The 10,256-nt window shown below is 44.5% G+C and overlaps 1 protein-coding gene across 1 annotated transcript; it reads right to left on the reverse strand.

Annotated features, from left to right (window-relative positions):
* Window positions 1-5,856: 5,856 nt before the first annotated feature.
* LOC123123884 (disease resistance protein RGA5) lies at window positions 5,857-9,675 on the reverse strand. The gene is made up of 3 exons (XM_044544520.1): window positions 8,708-9,675; window positions 6,270-8,339; window positions 5,857-6,185 (listed from the first exon to the last, which is right to left on the reverse strand). Exons 1-2 carry the CDS (start codon window positions 9,532-9,534, stop codon window positions 6,317-6,319), a joined length of 2,850 nt encoding a protein of 949 aa, XP_044400455.1. The 5' UTR covers window positions 9,535-9,675; the 3' UTR covers window positions 5,857-6,185; window positions 6,270-6,316.
* Between the last annotated feature and the right edge of the window lie 581 nt (window positions 9,676-10,256).

Here is a 10,256-nt window from a genome sequence, read left to right on the forward strand (position 1 = left end):
CTAGACGAGTCAGATTATTACCTAACATGCACTAGATTTTTCAGTTGGTATATCGGATGTAATGTATGGCTAGAGACATGAATTAGTTTCAAGCACTATGATTTTACATCGAGATGATGTTTCTTTGTAGGTAAATGTTTGTGTACGGCGCGCCGGCGCAACTTTCGGCCGGCCGCGTCGCTTTACGTACGTGACGGACCCTGCGTGACGGACAGTGCGCACATGCACATGCACGCGCATCACACAGGTGATGGGCCGGGCGCCACGCTGGCTACACAGGCCCACACAAAACTGCTTCCGTTGAGATTTACGTACGTGACGGACCCTGCGTGACGGTTCCTTTATTTTTCTTCTTAATTATTGTTTGCCTTATCTTCTACTTCCTCGTGTTAAAAAACGTCTTACATTATGGGACGGAGGGAGTACCTTTCTTCTACCTCCCGCTGCATTGAGTACTACTCCTGCTATAAAATTGTTGCATCCGAATGTACAGATGCTGCAACCGATGAATCCAAAAGCTGGAATCGATGAATAAAACAGAGGGGTGGCGGAGATGTTGAAACCACCGATACGGGTGTTACAACCATTGACAAAAAAAGCTTCAAGCCTAGATCGAAAAAGCTTCATTCATCGACAGCGGAAGCTTCAACCAGCCACAGCCAAACTGAAAAAGTTGCAACCGTTACTTAAAAAGCTTCAACTATAGGTGAAAAAAGCTTCAACCGGAAGATATACAAAGTTTCAATCGGGCACTGCAAAACGAAAGGAGTTGCAACCGTTTACAGAACAAGCTTCAATCATAGATGAAAAAAGCTTCAATCGGGACGGTGGAAATTAAAGCTTCAACTTGTGAAAAATGCTTCAACCGGCATGGAAATAGCTTCATCCGGTGTGAGAAAAAACTTCAATTGAACGCGCCAATGGTGTGAGCGGCGACATTGAAAGCTGTGGCCGGTGGCACGCCGATGCAGTGACGGATGTGCTACGATGGCGGCTGCTAGGTCCTGCAACGACATAGGTGTCGGCCTGTAACAAGACGGCGACGTTTTTCTACGAGGCGACTACATCCTGTTGGACTAGCAAGGGCGGATCTGCGAACGGCGACCACTGGCGACGAGGGCGCCCGACCACTACGACACCATGGGAATGCTGCAACCTTGCTACCACAAGATGCAACCGTCCCACGATGGAGCTGCAACTGGTGACGCGATGGCCGTGACCAGTGATAGGGAAAGCTGCGACCGCGGTGAGGAAAGCTGCAATCGAGGCCAAAGAAAGCTACAACGGGCATCCAAAAAAGCTACAATCGGCAATAGAAAAAGCTTCAACCGGATATGGCAGGGTTGACCATGGTGCAAGTGGTGACGCCGAAGGAGCTGCACGGTGGTGCATGGTGCTGCTGGAACGGCCGTGTGGCGTGCTACTACTGCGGCGACTAGGTGCTACAATGAGCGACGACTCCTGCGACACGCAATGCTCGAAGTTGTGAGACCATGGGACGGCTAGTTGGACGCCACCGACACCTATGCCGCAACGTATGAGCGGCCATGGAATGGAGGCGTTGGGCCGGTGACGCACACAAGGGCCGGCGTCCAGCGTTGAGTGTGGGAGGAGTAAACGATTTCCTTATTTTCTGGCGTCAAGTACGGCAACACATAAAGTATGAAGTAATAACGGTTTGTGGAGTTATTAATATAGTATAAGCAAGGAAACAGGACGACCGGCCCACGTGACGTACAATCGGACGGATTAAATTAGTTTGATCGAACGGTAATTAGCTGACCGGCGCGCGCTTCCGCCGGTCCGCCGGCGCCTAGCATCGGCCTTCTTTGTAACAGGGACGATGAACAACATGGGAATGAGGAGGATGCGACTATAGATGGTTGCTATGGATCTAGAGGTTGATATTGAACATGAGTTTAATACTGATCAGGAGTATAGTAATATATATTGGATTACAGGTGACGAGTTAGTACTTAGTAGTTAACTGTCGAATATGGAGCACGGGCTAGTAGTTCACTCGAGTATAGACGTTCAGTAGTTAACTGCAGAGTATTTGGTAAACGAAACACACTCATCACATATGTGGGGATTGCTTGCGCCACAGCCTTAATCGAAATTTCTCTATTACTAGAAGATACACATTGTTCACTCCAATCGACAAGTCTCTTCCTCAATCTTTCCTGTAGGGTTTCAAATTGTTCTTCATGTACTCTTCCTTCAGGCACCGGAAGCCCCAGATATTTGGTTCAAACACTTGTTGCGTAACCTCCAAGGTACGCTTGACCTCATCCGCCACCACATCAATGCAATTGTCCGATAAAAGGATGGAACACTTACCCCTGATGTGTATGTGTTCAACAAACCTTTAACAATGCTTGCCTGCTGGCCAGACGCTTCAAATAGCAACATAGTATCATCCGCAAATAACAGATGAGAAATAATTGGTGCACCAAGGCATATTAACACCCCCTTCAAAGCCCCTTCATTGACTGATTTTGAGATAAGAGCAGACAGGGCGTCAGCGACAAATAGGAATAAGAACGGAGATAATGGATCACCTTGCCGAAGACCTCTAGAAAGGGTAAAATTCTGCACCAACTGCCCATTTAATTTAACAGAATATTTGACTGACTTCACACATGCCATTATCCATGAAATCCACTATAGTGAGAAGCCCCATTTACCTAGGGCTCTCTCCAAAAAATCCCAATCGAGAGATCAAGCTTGTAAGCACACCTCGCCGGACTGCTCTGTTTCAGCGATTGTATGCGGTGTATACACTCGAAAGCAATTACAGAGTTGTCAGAGATAAGCCATCCAGGAATAAAAGCACTTTGATTCTCTGAGATTAATTCCGCAAGCAGCGGCCTTAGCCGGTTAACCAAACATTTGGATACAATTTTGTAAATGATGTTGCACAGGCTTATCGCCCTATAGTCCTTGAGCTCCTTTGGGAAGGGAACTTTCGGAATGAGGAAAATAGCCGTATCGTTCACACCATCTGGCTTTATACCTGACTTAAAGAAGCCCAAAACAGCAGCTATAATTTGGGTTTTCAAAACGGCCCAATTATGCTGGAAAAACCAAGCCGGCAGTCCATCCGTCCCAGGTGCTTTTAGAGGGCCGATATGAAAAAGAGCATTGGACACCTCCTCCTCCGTGAATGGAGCACATAAAATATCATTCATACCTTGAGTTGCCTTTGGTGCAATGCCCTCAAGAACACCCTCCGGTGTTAGAGTTGGATCCTTCGTATAAACCTCCTTGAAGTACGAAGTGGCCATCCGCTACATATCCGGCGGTACGGAGCACCATGTGCCATCATCATGCCATAGACGCTGAATATAATTCCTTTGTGCTCCCCAAACAGCGCGGCGATGGAGGTATGCCGTATCTGTTCTCCCTCTATTAATACTTATTTCAACATTTTTTAAATGCTCGTTCAAGTTTTTTTTAAATGTTCAACATTTTTATATACATGAATTTTTTTTGAAACATTTGTTCAACATTTTTTCAAATACTTTTTCCACATATTACAAATACTTGTTGAACATTTTTCAAATACTCGTTCAAAATTTTTATGGACATGATCAACATTTTCTCAAATCCTTGTTCAACAGTTTTTTCAAATACTTGTTCAATATTTTTAAATACTGGTTCAATATTTTTTCAAATGTTTTTGGAAGAGTGTTTTTTGTAATAAATATGTTTATAATATTTTAAAGTATAAACAAAAGTAAAGAAAAGAAAGCAAAAAACGAGGGGTTGGTCATGTCTTGCTTAACCCGAGAAATAGGGGTGCCCCGTGCCGCTTCCAGACCGGCGTCCGGCCTTTGTGCTAAAAAGATAGTTATCCCCCGCCGCTTATATCTAAAAAAATGACGCGCCGCCGCGGCCGCTTTTAGTCCATGCCTTTCTCCCGAAGAGCAGCTCGCCGTGTCCACAAAGTCACATGGGACCTCAGTGTCCCACCGCAAGAGAATTAACTACATGTACTACTCAACTGAACTTGCTGATGTGATGATGGTTTAGGCTGTGCCAATGGCCGTGCTGTTCTCGCAGTCGCAGCCATGCTCCGTGGAAGTCGTGTTTGCGCATACTTCCCCCTCTTTAAAATTATTTGAAAAATTACCACACATCTTATATCACATGTGTTTGCATCATGAAAAAAATCCATTGTTCATCACGCTCCGGATGTCCACGATTATTCAACAGCAGAACCGCACAGGGGTTACTTCGGTGTCTCCGCCGTCCATGAGGGGGGACCACAACCCGGAGCCGTGTGTTGCCTCTTAAGACATGCCAACACAACTGAAGACATGCATGAGGACCCGGGGCGATGCTCCGGTGGCATTGCTACCCCCTAAGGCCCCCGGTTGGCCTAACCCTGGACCAGTTGACCAGGAGATCTACGCCTTTGACTTTTGCCGGACGGGCTTTGACCAATGGACTTTTTCACGTGGTTGCAATAGGTGGGCCCATGGTAACACTTGAGAACAAGGTCTGGGTCCAACCTACCACAAGATCACCTCCGCGGCGACCCAACCTGGGCGCCCAGAAGACGTCCCGTCATTCGTGGTCGGGCAGATCGAAGGGTTGGAGGAGGCGGAGGACATCTTCATCAACTTGTTCCATGAACTCGGGGCCCCTTTCCCGTGCCCCCCATCTGTTTGCTGATTTGCCCACCTGAAAGGTGGATGAAAGATGAAATACGTGAATTTTCAATAGTGTGAGAAGCAAAGCCCTAGTCATGTTGATGGACTTTTAGTTCAAGTTCCACTGAATTTATGTGCTGCCTAACAAGTGCTAATGCTCATATTTTACAATTTGCAAAATTACCATATACCAGTTGGCCTATTTATTTTACTTGTTCCCGTGTATGAAATAGTTGACAGACCTGCTATTCCATTATGCAATGCATCATCGATATTCCTGCTGTGAAATGTGAAATTGGGTCGTACATTTGATATACTTTTATAAAAAAAAAGATATCCCATCCTTTTACCATTTTTGAAATACTTGTACTGCTTGGTTTATAACTGTCCTCTTAGGTCTGCCCTCTTTTGAAACAAGCATCTTCGGATTCAATGTTGGTTAGGCACTACTGCATTCTGTTCCAGTTGGCTGAATGATTTTCCTTCATGTGTATGCTGATCAGTTCCAGATACCAGCGTACACCGCATATGGACATATATTATTATGAATATTTGTACGTCCATAGTACACATGTACTATATGTATGTGCACACTTTTTCATATATATTTTTAGATATGGAAATAAGGTTTTCGAAAAAGAAAAATGGAAGGGCTACCTGGAGGCAAAGTTCTCGGCGGCGCCTGCTGCCGCCTGCAGCGTACGTTTGGGTGCCCGCCAACCAAACGGTAATTCATCTTCAGTTACTGTATTTATGCCGCAGCAGCGGTTGCAGGCATGCATGTTTATCTGTGTTTCAGCACACTGATTGCAGTAGGATCATTCGAGAGTTTTGTATTTGGAATAAGGGAAACCCAGCACCATTTTTCATACATATATACGTAGTATTAGCAAGCAAGCAGCAACGTAACGTGAGTTGAGAGATGGCTTCTCTTTGGAGGTGTCCCCTGTTTCTGCATATGTTTTTCCTGTCTCTATCTGAAAGCACAAAGGGAAGTAGCTCCACATCTCCTTCACCAATCACCATGACATTCCAAGCAACGAAGCATGTCAGTAGCACGCATGTGCACTAATAGATGCGCTGTGTGTGAAAATCAAATCTAGAAAAACAATACATGTACACTGCTTCAGATAACGAGCTCACAAAAGGACCGGTTAATCTAGCTAGTAGACGCGTTGAGATAACTAAATCATACATGTTCAGTGAAAAATTATCCATACGACGCCTCGGTCCCAAATGGAAACATAGCTTAATTCTCGAGCGGGCAAAGCCCGAATCAATATTACATCTCTATCTTGAAGAGTATTCAGCAGAAATAATCCACATTCCAGGATGCCCAAACAGAAAGATTATGTCTTGATAATTGCGAAAAGTAAACAATGGGAATTGAATGTAGTAATTAGCAACCAGACCACTATCGCCATCTTTCTGAATGTGACCATCACCCTGCTTCAGCTTCTTATTTTCAGGCCTTCCTTCAGTATGCCACTCCAAGTCTCCAAGTAACCCAGCCAAGCGCACATCATCCTATATATTAGCGCCAAAATCAGTTTTGGACAAAAGATGCATTTTGATGGTAAAAGAAAGAATGATCAGGGTCTGTATTAATACCTCTTGCAGTTGGTGATGAGGATCGTTCCCCTCGGAAGATGAGCATCTTAATTCTCATCAGTGCCACCATCTTCCTTGCTCTTTTTCTCGTCACCACAAATGTCTTCACTGTCCTCTTCAGAACACTGGTATTCATCACAAATAGTAACTGCGGGATGGTTTGGATGGGCACCTGCTTCAACCCTGATCACAGCCTCTGCAGCCTTTCTCTCGGAAGGTGTAGCGCCCCTATTGTCAAGCCTTGCCGTTGCTTGTTTAAGACATGTGAGATGCTCAATGCCTAAATGGAAGCCATATGTTTTTGCCGTTGATACATTGATAAGCAAATCCAGCTTCTTAAGCTTGGGCATGGACCCTTTGACAAATGTGACGTATGCTGACGCATCATTACTATAGATGGTAAACTGCTTCAGACTTGGGAATCCTCGGACTATAACCCTATCATCAGGTCTTGTTCTAAACCAAAGTACAAGGTGAAGTAAAGCTGGGAGCTCTCCAAGAGTGACCAGACCCTCCTCTGTCAATTCAGCTAAATTGATGTCTAGGAAAGAAAGGCTGGTGAGTGCTGGAGCAATACACTCTGGAACTTTCGTGAAACAATAGTCACCGACCATATAAAATTCTTGAAGGGTAAATGGCAATGGGGACCAAGACCCTAAGAATTCGAGGGAACCATCGTTCCCTCTTATCCTTAAAGACCGGAGCTTGCAGCTACCAAGCTTGCACAGTGAGGAAAGTAACATTTCTTCATGCCTCCTGAACTCGTCGGATTCTCCACCATCGAGATATATATCAATTTCCTCCAAACCTGGCAGGCTCCCAAGATCCTCCACCGCATCTGCTGGACTCCCAGTAATACTAAAGCCTGATATCTCCCGTAAGTTCCTCATATTTCCAATCTTCTTTGGTATAATTGTCCAACCTCCAGCAATTAGGTGTTGTAGTTTGGTCAGCTGAGCGAATCCAATTGGCAACTCTTCCACTGGTGTAGCTCCAAAATGTAGTGTCTCTAGGTCACGTAGCAACACGATCTCTGACGGTAGCTTTGAAATTCTCGTGGCTGGAAAGTTTAGGTACTTTAGTTGGAGCAATTTGCCAATACTTTTCATATCATACTCTTCCAAACCCTCACAACCTTGAAAATCCAGTACACGTAGAGCTTCAAATTTAGCAAGACTAGGCAAGTGTTTGACGCAAGCTGAACATGTTACTGTCAGAGATCGAACATGGCTTAGATCTTCTTGTGCGAGTAAATGTACAAGCTCAACATCAATCTGCTGGATTGATAGTCGCCGAATAAAACCTTGACGATTTGCTAAAGTTGTTTGGCCACCACCTATCACAACGATGAAATTATCTTCATTTGATTTTGAAATAATAATTTCTAGCATCATGTCATGGACTCGGCAAGCACGAGCCTTGCCATCATAGCCGATGTCCTCAGGCTGTACCATGCTTTTGTTGACAAGCTCATAGAAGTATATCTCAGCGACTTCTTGCTGGCTTTGTCCACGCTCTTCAGATATAAATCCTTCCGCTATCCACCGCCTCACTAACCTCTCTCGATCAATCACATAATCCTCGGGGAATACACTTAAATACAATAAACATGTCTTGAGATTAGGTGGAAGATCATTGTAGCTAAGTAATAGTATCTTACTCATTCCCTCCAAACTCTGGTTATTTTCCAGTGCAGAACCAATTGATCTTCTAATCTTCTCCCACTCCTCCTTGACAACTGGTCTATTTGCTAACAAACTAGATATACTAATAATTGCCAGTGGTAGGCCTCCACATTTTTTCAGGATTTCATTTGAACTTTCTTTCAGCATATCAGGGCAGTGGTCCTCAGAGCCGAAAATTCTTTTGAGAAACAATCTTTTGGAGTGAAGATCACTTAGGGCTGTCATTTCATACACACGGTCATCACTACCAGGACAACATGATCTTGCCACATCAATAATGCGTGTAGTAGTTATAATTCTGCTAGAACAATTATTGTATGGAAAAGCACACTTGATATTGTTCCATGCTTGAGTAGACCATATATCATCCACTATGACAAGATACCTAATAAATAGTAGCAGATGATGTTAACTGATTTTGAAATGGAATTCAACTAGAAAAATAATTTAGCATACACCACTTCAATACTATTTAAGTGGAACTACACAAGTCTACTAGTACTCACTCAAAAAACAACAATGTTTATTTGATATATTTTTATGTGCAAACATTGTTTCTCAATGCTTATTTAGGTATATATGGACTATATTTTAATACAAGAGACAAGGATGAATTGCACAAGCCACAATTGTGCTTTTTTTTTCTTTACGTGAAAGATATAATTGGACATACAATAGTAATGAGTAACTACCAAAACTTGTGAAACATTTGTAAGGAATGTTCTGAAAAATAACAACAGAAGTTAAAGTTACCTTTTATCTTGTAACAGTTCTCTTAGCTTCGCAATGGACTTCTTTTCATCCCAATCACTTGTGTCTTTTGTGGATCCATCTTGGCATGGCACTTGAGAGATTACATCCTTTATAATATTCTTTATATATGGCTTTTGTGAGACCGATACAAAAACCTGACAATCGAAATGCCCTTGAATCTTGCGATAGACCTCATTTGCGAGTGTTGTCTTTCCTAATCCACCAAATCCAACAATTGACAACACCTTACGATCCTTGGTGGAGCTGTTTTCTTCTTTCAACATCCACTTGACAAGATCATCTCTTGGACCCTCCACACCCACAAGGTGTGCCTCCTCGGCAAACAGAGCACACAACCGAGGATCCACGGCCGCATGCTCGGTCTTGCTGCACGGAATCTCACTCAGCTTGTAACTATCCTTGAGCTCTTTGACATGCTTGATGCGGGCCTTGAGCTCGTCGATCTGGTCGGCAATTCCACAGCGAGAATCGAGCGTCTTGAGGAAGCGAGTGGTGTCACGGAGGAGCTCCTTGAAGCCTCCCCGACGCCCGCGTTTGCCGAGGCGACGGATGAACTTGTCGATGCAATCCTCGGTATCATAGGCCAGCTCCCTGAGCAGCGATATCCACGTCATCACCTCGACATCAGGGTCTTCTAGCATGGTGTAGTTTTTGAGCGCGGCATGCATGCTGGTCAGCTCAACTTGGAGGGAAAGGATCTCACCGCGGACCCCTCGTATGCGGCCGTACTTGCCGGCGAGCAAGTCGGCAAGCTTCCCCAGCAGGGGACCCATCACGCCATGGGAGGCGCTCACCGCGACCTCCATGGATGGATCGATGCCCTCTGCTAGCTATGATGCTCGTTTCTCTCGTTGGTGTTTGTCATGTGTGCTGCTGGGAGAGTGGAGACGGAGAAGTGGGGGGATGGAGGAAGAGGAAAGGACTAGGCAATAATTGGGTGCTGCGTAGCAAGCAACAATAGGTGGGAATGGCATGTGTTGCTGGGTCCTCCATGTCGATTTCATGAGTGGATCAAGGACGACAATGATATACATGCACTGTTTTAGATAAGGAGTGCACAGAGGGACAGAAGAATCTTGCTCCTTTAGTAAGCGTGTTTAGGTTACTTATTAAGAAGTACTCCCTCCGCCCCGTAATGTAAGATGTTTTTTGACACTATACTAGAGTCAAAAAATTCTTACACTATAAGACGGTGGGAGTATTTCAGAATGAAGATGACGAGTTTTCAAATGAATTATGCCTGCAAATGTTGGTAAGGAAACTACGGTGGCGTTGGAGCACTGCCCACCCAATCGTATAGATCGAAACACAATATACGTACTGTGTGGGAATGTGGAGAGAATTGTCCTCATCAGAGCAAGAAGGAAGGAATAAGTGAGTGCTCCAAGCTTTTTGACAACAGCTGGCAATGGCATGTGCTCATGGGTCCAGCATGTTGAAAGCACATTGAGAACAATCATTTACATATACTGTTTTAGATAAGGAGTTTTGTCAAGGACCCGGAAATCTAGCCTGTTATTACTAGTAA

This window comes from Triticum aestivum, chromosome 5D, assembly GCF_018294505.1.
Source record: "Triticum aestivum cultivar Chinese Spring chromosome 5D, IWGSC CS RefSeq v2.1, whole genome shotgun sequence".
Classification (NCBI taxonomy): domain Eukaryota; kingdom Viridiplantae; phylum Streptophyta; class Magnoliopsida; order Poales; family Poaceae; genus Triticum; species Triticum aestivum.

Excerpts from the sequence above, each read along its gene's own strand:
- LOC123123884 (XM_044544520.1), bottom strand. The coding sequence starts at position 9,534 with ATGGAGGTCGCGGTGAGCGCCTCCCATGGCGTGATGGGTCCCCTGCTG. Across the intron at positions 8,340-8,707 it reads GAACTGTTACAAGATAAAAG|GTATCTTGTCATAGTGGATG; the intron begins GTAACTTTAACT and ends ACTATTTATTAG.